Below are 22,732 nucleotides of genomic sequence, written 5' to 3'. Positions count from 1 at the left end.
AATTTTTTACGATCGCTCCTCTGCAAACAGCAAATCGTTCATACTTTTATTTCCGCCCTTGCTTCGCTTCTTAACACAATTTAGATCATAGCAAACCCAGAGAAATGCTATCACTTTATCATTTCAAATTCAAATTTGGAGCATTTTTTCGTTGCTACTGCTGCTCTCGAGTAGCAACTTTATTCAGAAGCTAACTATCTACAATATTGCTAGTCATAATCCAAAGATTTAACGTTCGATTTCTTCACACATGTTGTGCTCTATGCTCAATCTGTTTACCTGAACTCAATACATTGGATATTAATTGCCAGATTTGTTTCGAGCAAAAACTCGATTTTTGTGCATGTTTTCATTTTTCACAGTTTTCGTTTGTTAATATTTTCAGGTGCGCTTTTCGCCCTTTTCTATGCTAAACTAACCTACGCCAATAGAATAAGTATTCAGACAGTGCATCTGTGATTCCAAAGTTATTGCATAGATTTACGATAAATATGTTCGTGTATTTGTGATTGTACAAATATTACTTAACGCCTTTCAAAAATTCGCACAGCTGTGAAATATTGTTTCAATGCTATTTCCAACTTATTTTATTTCGTTTCATAACGACAAGCAACCCTGTGTCCTAGTTCTGCGCAAACTCAGACCAAAATGCAAAAACAATATTGCCGAAGTATGTACCTATGTCAAATATGCGAAAATCTCTGGTTGGGTATGAATCAGCGCTTAAAAATCCAATGCATAGTTTCTCTCTCTTCTATGTGCTGTAAAAATGTGTTCTCAATTGGCCCAGTTTCAGTATAAACATTTAACCCGGTTTCGTTCAAAATGTAAACAAATTGTTTCTTCGGCTGTTTGAAACAACAACCTTTTGCTCTCACAGCCTACTCACTTATTGCATAATCTTGTGCTTTCGTCTAATTTTTGTCTCACTCTAACAATTTTACTACGACTCACTGTTATTGTTGTTGTGTGTTATCACTGTTAACAACTGTTTTGTTTTGAAATTTGGCAAGCTTCTTCTTCACACCTTTCTTATCAATTTTTACTCTCCCAACTTAGACATTTGCCGATAACGTGTTTATAATTAAATAAGTTACTATCTCTCAAATGATAGCTTCTTGTTTTTTTATATTCTCTCATGGTTTTATTGGGACAGGTTTCCATTATATTCTTCAATAATGAAATAAAATGTGTACTGAGATATCAAAATTTGTATGCATTTTACTCCTATCAAATTACATATCGACTGGTAAATGGATTATCAGCCCATCTCGGCTGCTGCTTCGAAAACTCCCTACCACAGAGTTTTTTTGAAGAACGTCCTACCCAAGGTCCAGTCATAAATAGAAAGAAAGTAAATAAAAAGCCGATGAGTAGTTAAACGAAGGCGCAGCACTCGATAAATCGAGCCGAGAGTTATTAAGAGGTGACTGGAGTTGCATATCATCTATCCAGCATGGACGGCGTGGGCAGAAGCGCGGAGTTGTAAAATTTCTAAGATCATGTGCAAAGACTATAATGTTAGGCTCGCAAAGATGCTCATAGATCTAAAGAATAATTGGTAGCTATTTAAGCGACAGAGTACCCCTTTTTGATACGGATGAAGGACCAAGAAAGCACAACATCGCGGACGGTGTCCCTCAGGGATCAGTTCTAGGTCAAAGGCTTTAGAATGCAATGTGTGACGGTGCAATACAAATCGACCTTCCCGGAGGCACGGAAATTGTCGTCTATGCAGACTATATTGTAGGAGCAGTGGCCAAGGAATTATAGGAGACTATCAAATAAAATCAAAGCCTTTCTTGAAATACCTAGGAGTAAGCATTGACTCAAAACTCACTTTTAATGAGCATTTCAGGGCGGTAGCGGAGAAAGTTTCTAGAGTTAGTAGAGCCCTAGCGCGGATAATGTCCAACATCGGCGGCCCAGGCGAAACTACACGTTAGCTATTGTCCAACGTAACCAGTTGGATAATATTATATGCAGCAACAGTATGGCACGTATCTAAAATGGTCCACCAAAAAGATATACTAGCAGCCTACGGTATTACTGCTATATGAATAGCATGTGCGTATCGGACAATTCCCCCAACGCGACCCATGTTTTATCCAGGAAAATCCCTGTAGATCTCCTCACAGGTGAAATGGCCGATATGTATGGCATTGGAATCAGCCGACCATCTGAAGATGCTAAGTAAAGAGCAAGGTCACGAACAATAGTTAAGTGGCAAGAACGGAGGGAAGAATCGAGAAAAGGGCGCTAGATCTTCATGCTATTTCGGAATATAGCGGAAAGGTACTAGCGAAAACATGGCAAACTAAATTACCACATCACACAGAGCGGGCACGGCGGCTTCAAGGAATATCTATATAAGTCTGGGATAGAGGAGGATGATTTCTGTCCGCAGTGTTCCTCCGAATTGGACAGCGCAGAACACGTAATGTTTAACTGACCTCGTTTTCACGGCAAGAGGTTCTCTGTACACAGAGTTTTTGGAGAGGAGCCTTCCATTAGGAATTTAGTTCCCCGAGTGTCCGCACAAATAGATTGTTGAACTGCTGTGAGCAAGACGGCCTTTATAGTTATGACGAAATTGATGTATGCTAAAAAGGAGCGCAGAGAAACGCGAATAGAAGGTAGTGGCGACTAAATCGCCTTTCCCCCGTTGACGTTATGCCTAAGGGCGGTACCACCGGACACATGATTAACCTGCTTTCGTTGAACCGCCCCAACGTCCAATAAAAAAAATCTATAAAGAGAGAATACTTAAAGCTCGCAATGCGCATATTAATTGGACATTGCTTCTGGGGTTATATGCTTTTAATTTAGGCCTTCTCAGTAACAGTCCAATACCTTCTAGTGCGAGCTGCAGGAAGAAACTTTCGAGTACATTCTGTGTCACTGTACTGCGCTTCGAGCTCCTAGGGGAGTATAGTTGCTAGATCTCAAGACTGCAGTAAAGCTAGGTCATAGAAAACTTATAGAATTTGCCAAGAGGACGGAGTTATTATATAACACAAGTCCTTGAACTTTCTTGCGATTTTTCCGTTTGGTCTTTAAACATATTCTGGTAGCACTATGAACTTACTTACTTAATTGGCGCTGAGCCGTTTAAATAGTTATGGCCGTCCAACAAGGCGCGCCAGTCGCTCATTTCTTCTGCCAACAGGCGCCAATGGGTCACACCAAGGGAGTTTAAATTCTTTGCCACCTGGTCCTTCCAACGGAGTGGGGGCCGCCCGCTACCTCTGCTTCCATAGGCGGGTTCCAATAGCATCACTTTCTTGTCCAGAGCGTCATCTTTCATTCGCATAACATAGCCTAGCCAGCGCAGCCGCTGCGTTTTAATTCGCTGGACTATGTTGATGTCTTCATATAGCATCATCGCTAAATCTTCTTCGATACTCGCCATCGCCAACGCGTAGAGGTCCATAAATCTTTCGGAGAGCTTTTCTATCGAACACTCCCAGAGCCGTTTCATCTGATGTTGTCATGGTCCATGCTTCTGCATCATACAGCAGGACGGGAACGATAAGTGACTTGGAGTGTATGATTTTCGTTTGCCGGGAGAGGACTTTACTTTTCAATGGCCGACCTAGTCCAAAGTAGTAGTTATTGGCTGGATATCAGAGCACTGATGCTGGTTCCCTAATAAACGAAGTCTTTTACTATTTCGAAATTATGGCTGCCAATAGTAGCGTGATTGCCAACGCGATGTCAGCAGGTACTTCATTTTGGTCTCATTAACCATCAAGCCCATCTTTACCTCTTCTTTTTCCAGTTTGGAGCATTATGAACACAATTAGTTTTTTTGCTCAGATACCTCGTTTTTGAAACTAATTTGATGTTTTTGAAAAGCTTCTTGAGATAAGGCGTTTTCAAAGCGGCTACTAAGTTAGGGTGATATTTCACTCAGCAGTCGATATGCGGAATTTAATCGCTTTTCATTTTTGCTTTGATTTCTAACGACTTTCATGCGCTCTTGATCCACTTTATGCGTCCCACTTCTTTTGAACGCAATTTGATCGATGGGCGTGGTGCTTGTGATCCTTGTAAGACAGTTTCTGAGGCGGTGCGATAGGCGGAGGATACTCTCAGGGCTGCTTTTCGCTCTGCATAAGCTAAGAGTTTTGACAGGTCAGATCCTTTAGGTAGCGGCGATACTGTAATGTACGTCAGCATCTTCCTTCCTTGCCATCAGCCGACCTAGTAAAAATATCTGCATAAACTTACGCCTTATTAGTTGATTACTTTCTTTTGGTAATATTTCCAGGAAAGGTTTCAAAGCAAACTCCGAGCGGTATGTGCTTTTTTAAGGAGTATAAGCTCTGTTTTTATGCTGCCAGTTGAGTCAGCGAGCTTATGGAATGCAGTTTCAAGAGACCTGCACTTCGTGTGTGCATGTTGTGCCATATAGAGCTTAGGTCGGCCTACTTGATAGGGCTACCTAAGAGCCATTCCAGAACTTTAAGTATGAATGGGACTGTTGTCTGATGTGTATTCGTGTGATTTTCCACCTACTTTGGGTAAGAAAATGACTTTAGTCCATTTCCAGGGTTGAGTGATGCTGCTTCAATACACCTTTTCCAGCCAGAAAATAATAGGCTAACCAAGTTTCCGAACAACTCCAGATTGATGATGCCAGTCCCGGTGATTCGCTAATAACGGATCCTATTTTTTCCATGTTGATGACCGAGTCCTCCAGTCTGTTCGAATGAAGCAGCGAGCTCCGCATATCTTGGTAATTTAAAAGGCTGCCGCAGTCCGGGTGTTCAAGAGCATTCTTAGTGATTCTTCAACACATTCCTTCCACAACCCATCCTATCCTCTAACGGCCGTAGCTATAGTTATTGCTTTCTTAATCTTCTTGAATGCCTCGTTGTATGATTGCCATATCTAGCCTATGAAGCATTCCTTTTGTAGCTTTCGTACTTTTGATCTTTTGGCATAGTGCCCTTTTTGCAGATGCCTCAGATTGAGTTTAGTTAATGGGTCTGAATTCCATAGTACATATGTATGTATGTAGTTGTGCTCTCATTGCGTCGGGGGGTTTTTCTCTCTGTCTTCTGATAAAGGAAAAAGGTACCTTTTGGTCTTATTTTCCCAAAGGTTAAAGCGATTCCTCGCATATAGTAATCAGGTTCGGCTTGCGAGACTTGGATGGCTCTTCATCTTTGACAAGGTGCCAGTCTTCTATCCTACATCACTGATTAGAAAGATAAATGATAAATCATAATTTATATATCTCACCTTCCTCGACGTACCCTCACCTTTGCATATGATGTGCTTGAATAAACAAAGCAGAAGTTATTTGCCAAATAAGATCTCTCATGTACAAAAATGAACAAGTATAAATAGTCAAGGACAAGCAGCTGAAACATAAATGCCATTTCAAGTGAACAATCAAAATTCAACTGAATAAACGAATTTCCAATGAATAAGCAAACAAATCATTTCCTAAACGAAATGAGGTGTTAAACTTTAATTTAAATGCTCACAGTACGTTAGAAAATGCTATAAATGACAAAGAAAACGAAAACAAAAGCAATGCATATGAGCAATCATTTCAGAGTGAAGAAAACAAAGAAACAAAAATATACTGGCGAACAATGAAAGCGCATTAAGCAAATACCGTTACCATTATTTTAAGAAAAACAAACAAGCAAACAGAAAAGCGGCAATTTTTCTACTAGTGCTAGATATAACAACAAAAGTGCTGATATAGGTAAACAAAAATTTTGCTGTTAACTCACAGCATAAATATCACAGATACAAATGAGTAGTACAAAAAACAAAAAAAAAAAACGAAACAAAAATGGTAATATCACGTACGAAGTGACAGCAATATGAAGAAGACAAGTATCCCACCAAAAAATTTGATGGTTACTTCATGAGGCCAAAAGGCTTATGCCAGCAGACCATAACTTTATATGGGCAGCAGTGATGAGGTGGTAGCGTGCTCAGCCTGCCACACTGAAGATCTTTAGTTCTGACCCGGGCAAAGCAACATAAAATTCTTTTTTTTTTTTTTCAATAAGTATTAGGTTTTTCCAAGCGGGGTCGTGCTTGGCAGTAGTTTGGCTCCGAGTGTATTTCTTCCATGAAAAATTCTTAGTGAAAACTAATCTACCTTTCAGATGCCGTTTTAAATTGACATAAAACATGTAGGCCCCGTCCCACAAATTTATAGGCAAAATTAAAAAGGAGCATGACGCACATTGGAAGAAAAGCTTGGCCTAAAATCTCTTCGAAGGTTATTAGTTGTATATTAGACGCTTTCCTTAAAATACTCATTATTTTCCTGTATTTATGTCATCAGGCATTAGGTACATATATCTGAAATATAAGGAGTGGTACAAAAAGTTTTTTTTTGCTTTTTTTATTAGCATGGAAATACAAATATGTATATGTCAATGACAGGCGAAGAAATTTTATAATTTTTTTCGTTGCTGTCCGTATGACTAAACTTTGCTGGAAAGACCCGACATCAGGTTTTGTATAATTATTTTATCCGGCGGCTTCCCTATTCTCAAAAATTTTGCTTTCATCTTAGCTCATTATCACTTGGTTGGCCGTAACTAAGGCACGTTGGGTGGATTTAAGTTTTTCTTAAGATAATGTAGAGTGTTATTTTCGAACCACTTTTGGTTGACGCGAACGTAATGTTCTGTAGTCAAGTCCATCCAAAGTATAGATCAACCATTATAGGGACGTAAGAATTGCGCAAGGAGTTTTTGAAGGCACTCTTTTACGTAAATTTCTGCGTTGATGGTTCCTATCGCAGAGAGCTGTATGGATTTGTGCACAAATTTACAAAAAGCCTGACAAATCAGACCTTGCGGCCATAACTTCTATGAACGTGGTTTTTCTCGAATTGGAATGTTTTCTTTGTAGGTATGATGAGCGACTTGTAGACTCGATAGATTACTTTACTTTTCAATTGCCTACTCAATCCAAAGTAACGCTTGTTGGTAAGAGTTGTTCCTCGTTTGATTTCTTAGCTGACATTATTTTTGCTCTTATTGCTGGTTCCCAAACAAACGAAATCCTTCTCGAATTTCTATCCGTCAACTGTGAAGTGGCTGCCAAGGTGCGAATGTGCCGAAAATGCGAGAAGTATAAAATTCACTTTTTTTATGCTCCTTGAAACGATAAAAAGTAGATTTATTTATGGCAACTCATTTGAGCGTCGTTCTAATATTTTTAATAAAGAGAAAAGCAAGCTTTCTTAAAAATGTAACTAAAATTTATCGACTAATAGAGTTAGGTTTTATTTATTAAGTATGTACCCCGTTTAACTTTCGGTAACATTTATTTTTTCTTATTATTTACCTTAACGATAAGCCGTATGATATACTTTATTTACCTTACTTACTTAATTGGCGCTTCACCGTCTAAACGGTTATTTACCTTAGTCTTAGGTTTATCAATCAGGAGTTAAACCGGTATACCTTATTGCTTACAACAGCTTATGCCAGTTATTTCTCGGATGTTACGTATACGCCGTGGTGTCACTTGATAAGTTCAAATGTAGTTATGTTTGTATGTATAGGAGTATCAGCACTTAATTCAACTCGCATATGCTCTCTTCAAGTATAACATACTCTGCGCAGCTAAAATACTCAGCAAATTTTATCATATATATTTGTGTCTCTCTCGTTGTCCGTCATTGTTTTTGAGAGTGCAGTAAAAATGCGCTTGTAAAAAAGAGACAATCATATTGTTACCTTGCTTTACGACCTTGAAAGAAGTATAGTGGCAGCAGTAAAAACAACTAATAGTACAAATAAAAACAACAAAATAAAGTAAACTAAAGCGAAGTAGAGTGAAATTTTGCAAAATACTTAAGGCAACAACAAACACCAATACATAAGCAGAGAACAGCTGCTTCGACTAATATTCGTATGCTGACATTGCTGTCAGTGCATCTACGAGTGAGTGGCAACAAATACGCTTGCTTATGTGTGTTTGTATGTGTGTGTCTGTTACGCGTGAAAATATTTTGTATGTTTGGCTGTAGGGTAGTGGCATTGGTTTGGCTGTTTCGTGCTTTTCTACAAAATTTACAGCAATTAAACGCTTTTGAATCGAAATAAATCTAAATACAAAAGAAAATAGCGTGAATGAGTTCAACACAAGCAAGTTCTATATCAATGAATAAATAAAGCAATCAAATAAAATTTTTGTCCATAAAATTCTTCAAGTCTTTAGACCAATCTGTGGTATGGAATTGCGAGGAAAGAAAGTGAATGTTGAAAGCAGTAATAAAAGAAATGTGCATTTATGAAAAGTGAAATTGTTGTATACAGGCAAGAGTACGAGTATTCTATTTAGCAAAGTATTTGGCAGACGTTTATTCAAGCGATGCGTGACTATGTCAGACAGAAAGCTGAATATATCTGCAAGCACATATGTACAAATTTAAAGCCCAAGATAAAAAAGCGCGTAAATTATGGTGTGGTGTATACGCCATTAAGCAAGTGCAACAAACTTGCTAAAGCAAATTAAATGCCATAAACGTACAATAAAAATGAAGAATAAGCAATATAAATAAAGTGAGTGTTAAATACAACTAAAAAAGCGCGCATGTTATGCCTTACAATCAATTCGTTATGACAAATAAAACGACGATAAAGTGAAAATTGATTCATTGTTTTAGTTATATCAACTCATTTGGTAATGAGTTTGACATGTCGTATGAGTGATCTCAAATTGTTTAATAGCGTAGTCAATTAAAAATTAACAAAAAAAAAATTCAAAAATGTTTAATTAAAAATTATAAAGGTAGAGAGCGTGTTTAAATTTTTACTAACCAATTAGTTAATCCCAAGTACATGGCTTGCCTTAAATTGAAAGACTGCGCTCCACCTTTATAGTTTTAAATCCCAAAATTCTTTTACAAGAGCTATTGTTAAAGTTTGTTAGTCAAAATTTATATAAAGATAGCCCTTTTTTTGTATCTCCTTTTTATTTTTTATTTTGAAGAGAAGCACAAGAACTGCTAATAGATTTTTAACAAATTTAATAAAAAGTTTATTCCACAAAGCTGGCATAAGAATAGGAAGTTAAATTTGAGTTTCGAAATATCTACGCCAACGATATATATACTGTATTTCAATTTATAGTATTTGTTGTTGCTCGAAAAAAAAAAACCAACAGGAGCGTTTATGATAATTTGAAAATGTGCAAATTGTAATGTAGAAAATTTAGCTTCTGTTCAACTAATTGGTTTATAAGGACCATGGAGTGCTACTAATATTATAAGTAGGTATCGACGCACTGCGATCTTTATTTAGATCTATTGTTGTTGACCTTACAGCTTTGTTACTGGATGTGGAAGCTGTTAAGGCATTTAGGCACTCTAAAGGCTTTTTTCTCCATCTAACGAGGGGTTAAGAGTCACTCTACAAAATAAATGGTGGTCTCTATGCCAGGAATTGTTCGGCAAACCCTGTTTTTAAATATACACACCCTGAACTCGCAGAAGAGAAAGGCAGTCTCCTTACGGAAACGCGCATCACTCTAGCTCCTGCTCACAACGTCCTGCTTACAACGTGTACACACATAACACCAACCATCTTTTTTTAATAGCAATGAACAACCAACACTTCTAACACCCCTTTCACTCTGGTCTACCCCTGTTGACATTGCAAGCTTCCATTCCTTCTTTAGAGGATATTGATGACAATTTGTGAGTGGTCGCACCTATTGCATGAGGCCAAGCACTGCTACAAAACAACAAAAGTCATGTAATCTAGATGGGAGAGTATCATTTGCCTTTTCAGAGCGATGCATTCGCAATGAATGTGAACCGGTGTTTCCTTTTCCAGCGCACAACAGCAACATGCTGCTAAAGCACTCTGCTTGGCTGGGTAATCTGCCTGTTCATTACTTTTATGTCCTTGTTGCCAGAAAACTCATCCTAACAAAACCTTTATTGTAGCTCTCACATTCATTAGAACTCCAGTGCACTCATCTGCTAGCTTAGAAGGATTCCCGTAAGACTGCAAGGCACTCAAGGCTGTCTGGATCTCTGACATGATGAGAATAAGCCTCTTCGTGAACATTCTCCATCGCAAACTTCTATTGCGTGGATTTCTGCCTTCAAAACGGTGGGACAGCATTCCATTAGTATCGATTTCTTGCAGTTCAGTCCACAGATACCTGTACGCGTTTTCCTTTCGCAAATTTTGATCTATCCTGGAACGATACCTATGAGTCTTTCACCATAAACAGACCTGCGCTTGTTGCCACGACCTTCCTACGTGGTGCATCATATACAAATTCTGCATCCTTTTTGTCTAATCTGATTGGTATTCCTTGCGCGTATGCCCCAAATTTTGCTTTTTAATTTTTGAGTAGTTTGTAGATAACCAGCATCCATCTCAGAAGTGATAATACTTCGCTTTGCGATGTGCCCCTGTCCACCGATTCATGGCCTTATACAACTTCCATTGGGAAGTAAACTTCCTGCACTTCAGAATGCAGCTGCTCCAACTTGTTAGTCCAGGATTTGATTTAATGTAATTAAGAGCTTTCAAGATCGTCCGTTTGCAGAAATTCATGAAAGCCCCGGCGATATTTTTTAACACTCCTAAAATGTAATTCTTATATTTTAATGCTTCCTTTTTTAAAAATAGCTACCCTATTCAGTGCTTTGTCTACCAACTTGCCATTGGTGTACGCAAGCCGTGTTGTGCAGAACAGGTTTTTATCCATATTGAACTTCATGTATACACCTTATAGCATCTCAATGGTTTTTAGCAGAAATGATGTTAAGCTAATGGGCCCTTAGAGTTATCAGTCAATACGACTTATCTTCTGTGTCTTTAAACACTATTCGAGCAGTTCCTCAAGAGTGGGGTATATGATTCAGTCCTATGCTCTACCCAAAATTTGTATTATAGTAGGGAATATATTAGCTTGGCCAGCGTTTTAAACTTAGAGAACATTATCGTCGCTTATTCGATTTTGGTTACTATTACACCAGGTCGTAAGGCACAAGCTCCGTAATCAGAGTACAACTGTTGTCTGCTGGCGCCTTCTTCGTCACCTCTCGATGGGAAATATGTATAGCGCCTCAAGATTCAGCTGGTTGCTCCATTGAGCGGCTTAGCTTTTTTTCCTAATCTACTTGGAGAGTATACTCTGTTGTTCGCAGTAATAGGGGTTTTGGATATTATTGGATTTCTCCAGCTCCTCGATAGAGACAACTTCTTTGAGTTGTCTCAGTTTTGTTTCTAAATGTTTCTGAAATTTGGTCCAGCCGCTGACGTAGCCTTCTTATAGGTTTGCCAAAAAAACTTCCTTAAGTCCTTTTGCTCTAGTTCTAACTGAACTTAGAAAAGTTTTACTATCAACTTTACGTGATTTAAAATAAAAGTAAAGAATTTTTTCGTTTTGCTTTATTAACATTGAATCAATAAAAAATTCGATGCGTTAGTGAATAATTGAAAATGTATAAAAATGTCAACAACTCTGTGAGTGCATAACTCAAGCTTTCCGCAACTACTAATAAGTCAATCAACAAAATGCGCTGAGTACACGCTTACATGAACTAATCAATTGTCATTAAATAAGTCGAATAAAATTTATTCAATTAACTTTGCAATTTATATATGTAGTGTTCATTAACTACAGTTTTGCTCACAATTCGTTCTGCCATCGAAACTGTCTATCTCTCTTCATCTATCTAAGTAATTCGCACACTTTACGCCCACTTTATATCGTTAATTATGTAAACTTCTACAAAAGCAATTAACACATTTTACTATATACAAATTTAATGGCATAAATGGCGCCACCTATGTCAATTGTCACACTTGCAACATCAACAACAACAAAATATCAACAACAACTGCTACTGTGTAGCGTTTGTTGCCTAGCTGTAAAATGCTAAGTATCAATTTATGTGCTATTGATAATAAAAATGTTAGTACAATTGTAATCATTTTGTGTCTATCTGTCAACAATATTTGTGTTGTTGTTGTAATAAGTTGTACTTGCATAGAAAAATGTGATATTAACTATGTACATATATATATTTTTTTCTTTAAATAAGACGTTAAACAAATTATTGTAATTGAGTGTAAGACAAATGTAAAAAAGAAGCATGTGGAATGCAGACAATATTTGTTACATATGGACATGTTCTACATACAACAACATATTCATATATGCAAACCATATTCCAACTTATACGCAGAGGATGTGCATAAGATATCATAAAAGTAAAAAAATAAGTGTACAGCAGCAAACACAAAAATAGTAGTGAAATTTTTTTTAAATTTAGTAAATCAATTTCTCCTTTTTTTAACACGATTATATAAGTAAGCCCCACCTATATGTTTGTTTGCATGTAGCCGAAACTTTTGGACTCGATTTTTGACACACTTTAAGCGGACCAATTTAATTCAAACTTTGCAATAATTCAATTGTTGGGTGACATAAGTTCAACGGAAATAATGTCAATTGACCTTATGACCACTACGAATGGCCATAAGTTCATTTTTAGCTATGTAAATGTATCAAAAACCGATGACAGTAAGATAGTTTGATAGTCCCGGATATAAGGTCAATTGACCTGATGAACACTTCTAATGGCATTAAGGTCAGTCGAAACTTTACAAATGTATCAAGGACCAATGGCAATGCAAGAGTCGATTCCGTGGTTCGATCCCCGGTAAAGCCTGTTGAAATAAATAAAAACATTACGAAATTGCCTGACGATGATGACGTGGCGATTTTCAAAATGGTACCACCGCAAATTGCCAGTAAATTTTTCCTTCCTTTCAGTTTTTCCAAATAAGCAAAAAAATTATAATTGAATTAAAATTATTATTTACCGCTGTTAAGCTCATTAATATTAAATATCGTAATTAATACTTTAATGCCGTGGTGATATGAAATCAACGGAAATAAGGTCAACAGACCTTGTGACCACTTAAAAGTGACATAAGGTGAAGTGAAATTTTGTACACTTTTCAAGGACCGATGCAATAATTTGATGGTGGCGTGACATAAAGCCAACGGACGTAAGTCCAATTTACCTTATGAGACTATGAATTGGCCATAGTTACAGCTGGTCATTTAAAGTGCCAAAGGGCCAACTGACTTTGTGAATTTTCAAAATTTGGTGTAGTGGTCATTTAGAAAACTTCCGTTCGCCCACGTGACTGTTTAGGAGAAAGGTCGTAACCATATTCTTTAATGAATTGAGACCAGCACAAAAAAAAAAGAACTAAATAAAAAATACACTTTAAAAAAACTAAAAACACACTTTTTAAACACTTCAAACTAAAAGATTAGAAAGCATTTTAAAAATACACTTAAAAAATAATGAAAAGAAAAAAATGATTCAAGGTTCGATTCGAGCTCAAGGCCAGAACAATAATTTTTTTCTAAAGATAATTATTGTTATTTTTAAATTTTTCTAGTAAGTAGAAAATATAGTTGGTAAAAGGAATAGAAGTATCAAATTTTCCAGTTAAACAAACCACCGCTGTATAGCTAAATGGTTAGCGCAGCATGCCTAAAGCGTACTGATGATGAAGGCTTAGCACCCTTCGAAATGGATCTATCTGCGCAGCTATGGCAGGTTGTCTGAAAAATTTTCTACTTAATATTCCAAAAACAAAATACAATTTTTCAAATTTAGAAAAATTTAAAAAATAACAATAATTATCATTAGAAACAAATTACTGTTCTGGCCTTGAGCTCGAATCGAACCTTGAATCATTTATCAATACGCCGATAAAAACAAAAACAATTGAAAAGAAAAAATTTAACTCTGCACGCTTTTTAAATTGAGATTTTCTCGTAGGGTTTATTTTACTCTATTTTCAAATGGTTTTATTTAGCTTGACTCTGTGTGGCGGCCGGCCGCCCGTTGTTTACGAATTTCGTAACTTCCCGATAAGCTACAAGCTTGAAACTTAGAATAAAGTTCGGAACCCGATGACAATGCAATAATAAGAAAAAACTCCGATATGTGGCGCATGGATCGAAATATTCCAAAAAATCGCATATTTGGTCCAATTAGACTCATATTTGGAACACATAATACATACATGAATAGAAAGCGACATATTAAAAAAATTGCGGCCAGTGGCGCAAGAACCGATATATTAAATAAATAATAGTTTAAAAAATGTAAAAAAACACGCTTTTATAGCTAACCGAACTAAAAAGTGGAAAATAATTTTCAATTAAAAAGAGTTTATATAACAGTAGTAGAAGGTCAAACAATCATTTATAGTTAATCACATCAATATAAAATTGTAATAAAATTTAAGTTATTAACAGAAAAATTTAATTCAGATTAAAAAGCGTGGGGTGCATTTGACTACATTTCATATTTTTCGTCTCAGATAGTTGCCAATAGAATGATTGTAACATTCAATATCAAGCACTCCACGCTTTTTACTGCGAATTAAATTATTCTGTTATTAACTTAAATTTTATTATAATTTTATTTTGATGTGATTAACTATAAATGGTTGTTTGACCTTCTACTTCTGTTATATAAACTATTTTTAATTGAAAATTATTTTCCACTTTTTAGTTCGGTTAGCTATAAAAGCGTGTTTTTTTAGTTTTTTTAAACTATTATTTATTTTTAATTTTTTAGTTCAAGTAATTTTAAAAATTTTAGTCGAGAGTGATGAAACCTCGAAACGCCAGCGGTCCATGGATGAATCCAACCCCACGGCACCCAAAAGCGCCAAGACGTAGGGAGGCTGGACGCGGTCTTTCTCCCAAAATGCCAAGGGTCGGCAGATCAACAGTGCAGTCGAGGCCGCGCTCGCTACGGTGGCCGTTAAGGTTAAGAAAGACAACCCTGATCCACCGCCATCTTACACCGATGCAGGGTGGTTCCAGGGCAATGCCAAGCTAATTTCCTGTGACGACGCCAGGTCGGTAAACCTCTATAGGGCCGCCGTCACGCTGATAGGGGTGGTATATCCGGGGGCGCGCCACATGATAGTGGGGGCGCGTGATATCCCCTAACGACCAAGGGCTAGAGCCTCGGTTCCAGTGACGCCAACGGACGCAGCTGACATCCTGGAGCTGCTCCAGGAGTACAACCCGCCACAGGCTTGGAAGTCAACCCGGATAAAACCGAGCTTGTTCTCTTCACGAGAAGGTACAAAGTACCAAATCTTACACCGCCAAGAATTGGTGGTACGTTCATAGCGTTTAGCGATCAAGTCAAGTATTTGGGAGTCATTCTGGATAGGAAGCTATTATGGAGTGACCATATAGTGGAGCGATCCAAGAAGGCAGCAGCAGAGCTGTTCACCTGCAAGAGGGCAGGTGACCTACTGACCTACTGTATTTACACCACCATTGTGCACCCGATTCTTCTTTATGGTGCCTTGGTCTGGTGGCCTGCACTAGCTAAAAGTACCTATCTTAAAATGCTTCAAAAGGTGCAACGGAGTTCGGAGCTCTGCATTACCGGGGCTCTCGACTCCACTCCAGATTCCGTTACATACATACATGGATACATAGATACATAGATAGATACAGGCCAAGCTAATAAAAGCGTGTCCAGTATGCTCTTTCGTAGATGTGCCATGCATCCACTTCTATCATTAATAGAGGAATGCGTTTTTCGCATTATGCGCAAAGTTTCAAATCTATGGCCATTTGGGGTGGTCATAAGTTCAATTGACCTTATGTCCGTTAACTTATGTCACCCTACCAACACATTATTGCATTGTCATCGAGCCTTGATACGTGTGCAAATTTTCAATCAAACTTATGGTCATTCAAAGTGGTAATAAGGCCAATTGACCTTATGGCCGTTGACCTTATGTCACCACACCATCACATTAATGCATTGTCATCGAGCCTTGATACGTGTGCAAAGTTTCAACCAAATGTATGGCCATTCAAAGTGGTAATAAGGCCAATTGACCTTATGGCCGTTGACCTTATGTCACCACACCATCACATTAATGCATCATCATCGGCCCTTGATACGTATGCAAAGTTTCAAATTAATCAGACTTCTAGAAACCGGTGAAAATTAAGCTCAAAGATTCCGTTACATACATAGATAGATACAGGCCAAGCTAACAAAATGCGTGTTAAAAACCCATCGTATTTGTGGTCCGATTGGGCTCATATTTGGAACAAATATTACATACAGTCAGGTAGAGGTGACATCAAAATTCTTTGGAGTTCGAGGAGGAACAAGCATACGTGGCGTTGAATCGAGTAAAGTCTTTGGAAGGATTATGTGTTGAGGACTTAGATTGTAACAAATTGTTAGGAAAGAGTCCTTGTAATAATGAGTAACTAAATGAACTAAATAGAATGGGAAATAATAGGCTATTAAATAACGACTAAAAACTTTCAAATAAAATAAACAAATATTTAGGTGAAACCGTTTTATTGAAAACAATACTTACATTAAGTAATAATAATACTAAAAGCTAGAAAATAATTATATAGGCCTTAGGTGCTTCTATTGATAATTATATATAAGACCAACTGAACTTTAATGAGGTTATGCTACGCCTCACATTTTTAGAAATTTCACGCTCCCAACGCTTTTATTTAATTGTCTGATCAACGCCCTAGATTGATGAGCAGTGTGATGACCGGCACCTAGGAGCTAATTAATTATTTTCTTTTTTTTAGTATTATTATTACTTAATGTAAGTATTGTTTTCAATAAAACCGTTTAACACACATTTTTTTTTTATTATTTTGTTATCTTATAGATAATTACAAATCGAATAATTGCAACATTTAATATATCAAAAACACACTTTTCTTATTCTGTATTTAAAAAGCGTGCTGAATCAAAATTTTTCATTTATTATTATTTCTAGCATATTTTGAAAATTATTTATTACTTTTTAGTCTGAAGTGCTTTAAAAGCGTGTTTTTTTTCATAAACTACATTTTAATTTTACTATTTTAAGAATACCCGTATTAATTTTGTAACCCATACTTTGCAAACCAATTTCAAAAACGTTTTCGAAAAATTCAAAACTTTGACTAAAAATTTTACGAAAATTTTGAACTTTAAAAAAATATTCCGAAAATTTGAGAAAATTTTAAGCAAAATTCGACCTTTTTATTTGAAGCTCTCTGAATTTTTTGTGTATACATTTTTTTAGCCCAATCATTTTTAGTCAACAAAGTACAAATTCTAGGTCTCGGAAAATGCGCATTGATTTTAGATTTTTTTTTTTTTTTTGTTTTTGGAAGCGTGTTTCATACTGTTTTCCATAACTTTTTTGTTAGACTAGAATTGATTGAGCAACAAAACTGCATACTCAAAAATATGCATAGAATCTAAATTAAAAGTTGGAATTTTCGTAAATAAAATTGTCGAGTTTGCGAAAAATATTTTTCAAATATGGTTTGCATTGTTCCAGTTACAAAATTCGTGCAAGTTTTTTCTTGAAATATCGAAAATTGTTTTGCAGTGTTTTATTTGCAAAATTCATAAAATTTTTTTTCTTAAAATATCGAAGAAAAGCGAGTTTGAGTTTAATTGATGAAATTTGAATGAAACTGTCACTGCTAATTTTCTGATCGCTGTTGTATTTATTGTATGCTAAGTGATTTAAAAATTTTCCTTAACATGTTACGATCTTGTTGATGTTGTTGCTGTTGTCGGTGTCATATTAACATTGTATAAATTTATACATATATCCTTATTTTAGTTTCTTTGATTTATTGTATATGTCATGAGTTTTATTCATTTAAATATTTCAACATTGAAGTAATCTAATTTTTTTTGTAATTTTTATTCCGTATTTGTTATTTGTTAAAATGTCAAAACATCAGGCGCTCAAAAAACAAAAAAAAAGCAAAGTAAATTAAGGTTTAATTTATCAACGCAAGCTTGAAGTACTTTATTAAATATCGTTTAAAAGTGAGAACCTGCCTTCGAAGGCTAAACCCAATGGTATCAAACACGGGTCTAATTGCATGATTAGTGACCTAACTATCGGATTCTTGTTCCTTACCTTCAACACATCGTAGCCGAATACTTGGTACCAGATTAACTTGTAATCGGGTTTTCGATCACAAGATCATACCTGGGTATGATAAAAAAAATGTAAGGCGCGATAACCCCGAATTTTAGGTCGTGCTCTTCTTTATTTTCTCTACAAATTGGCCGGACGGGACCTATATGTTTTATGCCAACTCCGAACGGCATCTGCATGGCAGATGAGTTTTCACTGAAAGCTTTTCATGGCAGAAATACACTCGGGGCGCTTGCAAACACTGCCGAGAGGCGACCCCGCTTAGAAATTTTGTTTCTAATTGAAAAACCTTATTTCTAAAATTTTGATGTTGCTTTGCCCGCGGTGTAAACGCGGGGCATACGGTGTGGTAGGCGGAGCTCGCTACCATCACACCACGGTGGCCACCTTGGTATGATATGGAAGCCTATTTAAGCTCCCACCATTTTAAAAATAACGGCAACCGGTTGAAGGCAACTCCACCTTGAGCTCCATTACTATTATATTCCTAGCACAAATATATCGTCGCATCATATTATAACGCTTATCCTTTTCTTCACGATCGGTATACCTACCGCACGATTATTCTACCCGTAGGGGGAAAGCTTAAATTACTGTTATAGTTGTGCATATTAAAGCCAATGTGGGACTTTAAACAGCATCAAAACTCCAACGGCCTAGGTACCATTTCCCTCGCTGTATTACTGTGAGGTATTCAGTCGGTACCTGGATTGAGAACTAAACTCTTAATCTAATGGGGTAATTTTCCAATCCTTTTATATTCGTTTGGCATGTGATAAGCTAGAGTCGAAGACCGTATAAGTAAACGCCGCTTTATCTCAACACTTCCTAACTGTACTCATGTGTTGATGTAGAGTTCACAGACAACGACACTACTTTAAAAATTGCGTATAAAATTAAATTTATATTCTGAAGGGACTACTTTACGATCAACAAGCGTGAAATTCAAGCGCTGAGCTCCAAGCGAAAGGAGAATAATCAAGTGAAAAGGTGAAAGATGTCTTGAATAGATTCTCAGATACACACTTCATATCAGAAGATGACCCAGAAGAGCCAGCAGACAGCATTTGCACTTCGATCACGTGATTTGGGTGTTAATACTTAGAAAACCACAAAAAAAAATGCAAGGCGCGATAACCTCCGAAGAGATTTTGACCGGAGCTTCACTTCCAATTTGCATGGTGCTCCTTTTAATTGTTCCTACAAATTGGCGGGACGGAACCTACGTGTTTTACTTCGACTCCGAATGGCATATGCAAGTAAGAAAAGTTTTCACTGAGAAGATTTTCATGGTCTGTCATGACAAATCACTGCCGAGAGGCGACCCCGCTTAGAAAACCTTTCTTCTAACAAAAACAACTTGTTACCTAAAATTTTTGATGTTGCTTTTTCCGGGGCGTGAACCCTGGAGCTTCGGTGTGATATGCGGAGCACTGTTCCACCACATCATGGCGGCCGCCAACTAAGGAATTTGTCTTAGTTGAAATGAACGGGCCCAGATGGTACATATATTCCCTGCCATGCTACAAATGTAGGGTAAAGCGATCGGCATTTGGTTTTAAATAATATTTCATGAACGCGCAATACCACATCATGTGCCCCAGTTTTGGATACGACGCATTTCACCCACCGTGAACTACGAGCTTAAAAAATCTCACTATGTCATACGTTATCTCTTCTTCTCTTTGAGCAAAATATTTGGGGTTTACAAAAAATCGCCTACAAAATATTTGCAGTGCGCTTCACAGTCCCTAGAGCGACGATAGTTTCTGCCTTTCGCCAGCGCGTTGTCGCATATGAGTGATATTTTAAAGACCACTACTATGATTCCTGCAGGAATAAGCTAATCCGCAGATGCCTGCATAACTTGGCCTTTTTTATACTTCTTTTGTAGCAAACGTCGCAAAGAAGAACTGAGTTGATGCAATGCTGATTTATGAAGTTAAGATTTCGGTTTTGAGTTTCTTTGGAGCTTAAAGCTACCAATCTGCACACAAGTCCGTCCGTGGACTGTAAATAATGTTTACACTGTTAGATAGCGAGCCGCATGTGCCATTTGCTGAACATTTATTTGGAAATTTTTTTTACATATATGTATTATTAATCATAAGCTGAACCAACAGTCGCTGTCCTATCGAACTTTGTTTTACCTGCGTAGTTTTAACATTAAATAGCTGGGTTATACCAGAGCATCCTAAAAGTGAAAGAAATAGGTTGAATGAGATTTTTTGCAATCCTGTCAGCCACCCAAAGATCTTGCTTTGTTTAACAGCCTGAAAAATGTGTAAAAGCAAACAAACATGTGTTTCATTAATCACTGATTTAGGTCGATGCAAAAGTTGATTGACTGTGGGCGCTTTTAGCGCTCTAACTTACATATGAAGAAAACAAATAGGCTTTAGAATTTGCAAATTACTCACATTACATCATTTTCCGCTTTTTATTTTATTTTAACATTGTGAGTGTTTGTACAGTGTTTGTCACTAAACAAATTACACAAAAACAAAAAAAAAAAACAAAAAATTGGAGTACCTTGTGCAACAATTTTTAACTGCAATAATTTTCAATAATACGACAAAATAAACGAGAGTTATTCACTCTCCTGCCTGTAAAAGAGACTTGACTTAAAACTACAAATATCCTTAATCGACTTGTTAAACAAAAATGAAACAAAAATATATATTTTGAAAAAAAAAAAATTAGTTGCAATTTACAAAACTAAGAAAATAACTCAGCACGTACAACTAAAACAGTTCAAACGCCATGGCTATATCATTACTAATACAACAACAACTACTTAAGCCATATTCATCATTAAAAGACTATCTTAAATCTGTAAAAGAACAACAACGAACTCTTTTGTCATTCACATCAATGCCGTTAAATTCGTATTTAATACTTGTGCCAGTATGCCGGCATCAACTCAAAGTGCATTCATTGTTTGAAATTTCCTTACTTCTACCACCACCTTCACCTCATCATCAACGTAACCAAAATCAAAATCTGCATGAAAAACCAAATACGAAACAAAAACCAAGTTCAAAAAAGCGGCAATTTAAGTTTGTTACAAATACCACAAATACAACCATCATTACAACCACAATCGTTGTCATCGTTGTCCTAAGAAGCAAACTACAACAAAAAGTTAGCAAAAGAGGCTAAGCCCACCAATTGAAAGCAAACAATTAAAATAAATATAAAAATACGAAAGAACAAAAGCAAATATTTGTAAAATTATATTCATTCGTACGATATAAATAATTATTGTTTGTTGTCAGTCAAGTTGTTGTTGTGCATGTAATTAGCGAAGAGCGCAACAATGCAGATGATCCTAGTTGCTGGTGGCGGGTAAGTTTGTGTAATTGTTTTTGTGTATGTGTGTGTGTTTGCATAGTTTATTGTGTTCTTTTATGCCGGTTCTTTTCCTCTTTTCATCATGTTTTATTAATTGCTAATTGGCCATATTGTTTCATTGTTATTCGGCGTAAAAGCGCTGGAAAAACGCTATACGTATTTAAATACAAAATATTTGCATATTCAAATTTACTTGATTATCTATTCAGCTGTTAATTGTTTACGGGAATTCTTATTGCAAAAAACTTTATATTATTTACTTTATATATTGTTTATACACGAGGCATATCGAACGATATCACTCTATTCGCTGGCAGCGAAGGCATTGGAAACCGTCCTGCTCCCTTATATCACTCTGAATCAACTAAGACATAGAAATTTCACCGCTTCCTCCTTGTCTAAAAAATGGACGGCAAATTACCTGAATTGTTGTCAAGCGTCGGCTCAATTGAGGAACGAAACCTCAAAATCTAGCATAATTAAACAGAGGGTACAACAGGGCGAGGTCCTATCCCCGCTTTTGTTTAAGTTCTACATATCGAAGCTACCTTCCCCACCAGAGAAAGTTACAATCATTTTCTATGCCGATGACTGCACAACAGTGGTAACGGGATCTGGTCCTCCAGTAGATGATCCTGAATTTAACGCCCGCGTTATCATCCACCAAACCCACGGTCACTCTGTTTACGACGTGGAAAGAACAGAAGACGCAAATATGGCACGTTTACGTTGTGTGTGTTACGGTACCGACTGTCAGCCACCAAAACATCTTAGGGGTAACGTTCGATAATATTCTCACCTTTAAGGCACATGCCATCAAAATTGTATCTAAAGTACAAAGCCGCAACAAAATACTCAAGTCGCTTGCTGGCAGCAAGGGTTGCTTGAGCAACATTTAATAAGAATTGAAGCAAGCTCATTTTGAAAAAGTGGAGCAAAATTTTTTAAAGTTGAAAAAATCATTACACAAATCCCTTTAAAAAATTTTGTTTAAAGTCCAGAAAAAGTAGTTCAAGAAACATTGAACATTTTTTTAGTGGTCTAAATATTTATTGACAAAATTGTCGAGGAAAATCAAGCAAATTTCGACACCCTTTTTCCATAATCCGTTCATATTTCCAGCACTCTTTTTGCATATGTGATGAACCCTAGTTTAGATTAAGTTAAGTGGTAGCTGCCCTGGTCGGGGAAGCTCACTTCGACAGTATGAAGGTCCGTTGTGATATCACATAAAATAAAATAAAATAACGGTGACGTAGCTATAGCTACTTAGAGAATCGTTGCGTAGCAACGAAAAAGTTTCGAATGAGACCGATCTCAACCTAAGATAAATATTTCGGAGATCAAAGTGAGTCGCTATCGAA

The 22,732-nt window shown here is 36.7% G+C and overlaps 1 protein-coding gene across 5 annotated transcripts in view; it reads left to right on the top strand.

The window, feature by feature from the left end:
- The window catches only part of LOC137250396 (potassium voltage-gated channel protein Shaker), a 685,128-nt gene that overhangs the window by 150,743 nt on the left and 511,653 nt on the right, over window positions 1-22,732 (top strand). The window contains exon 2 of one of the 5 annotated variants that reach the window (XM_067783117.1): window positions 20,489-21,362. The exons of the other annotated variants lie outside the window; for them this stretch is intronic. Within the exon in view, the coding sequence (XP_067639218.1) occupies window positions 21,334-21,362 (29 nt within the window). The 5' untranslated portion in view covers window positions 20,489-21,333. The remainder of the gene's footprint in view (window positions 1-20,488; window positions 21,363-22,732) is intronic. 5 annotated transcript variants of the gene reach the window in all.

The sequence above is a fragment of the Eurosta solidaginis genome, chromosome 4, assembly GCF_040869045.1.
Source record: "Eurosta solidaginis isolate ZX-2024a chromosome 4, ASM4086904v1, whole genome shotgun sequence".
Lineage (NCBI taxonomy): Eukaryota > Metazoa > Arthropoda > Insecta > Diptera > Tephritidae > Eurosta > Eurosta solidaginis.
The sequence above is the reverse complement of the archived record's forward strand: the minus strand, read 5'-3'. Positions and strand labels throughout refer to the sequence as shown.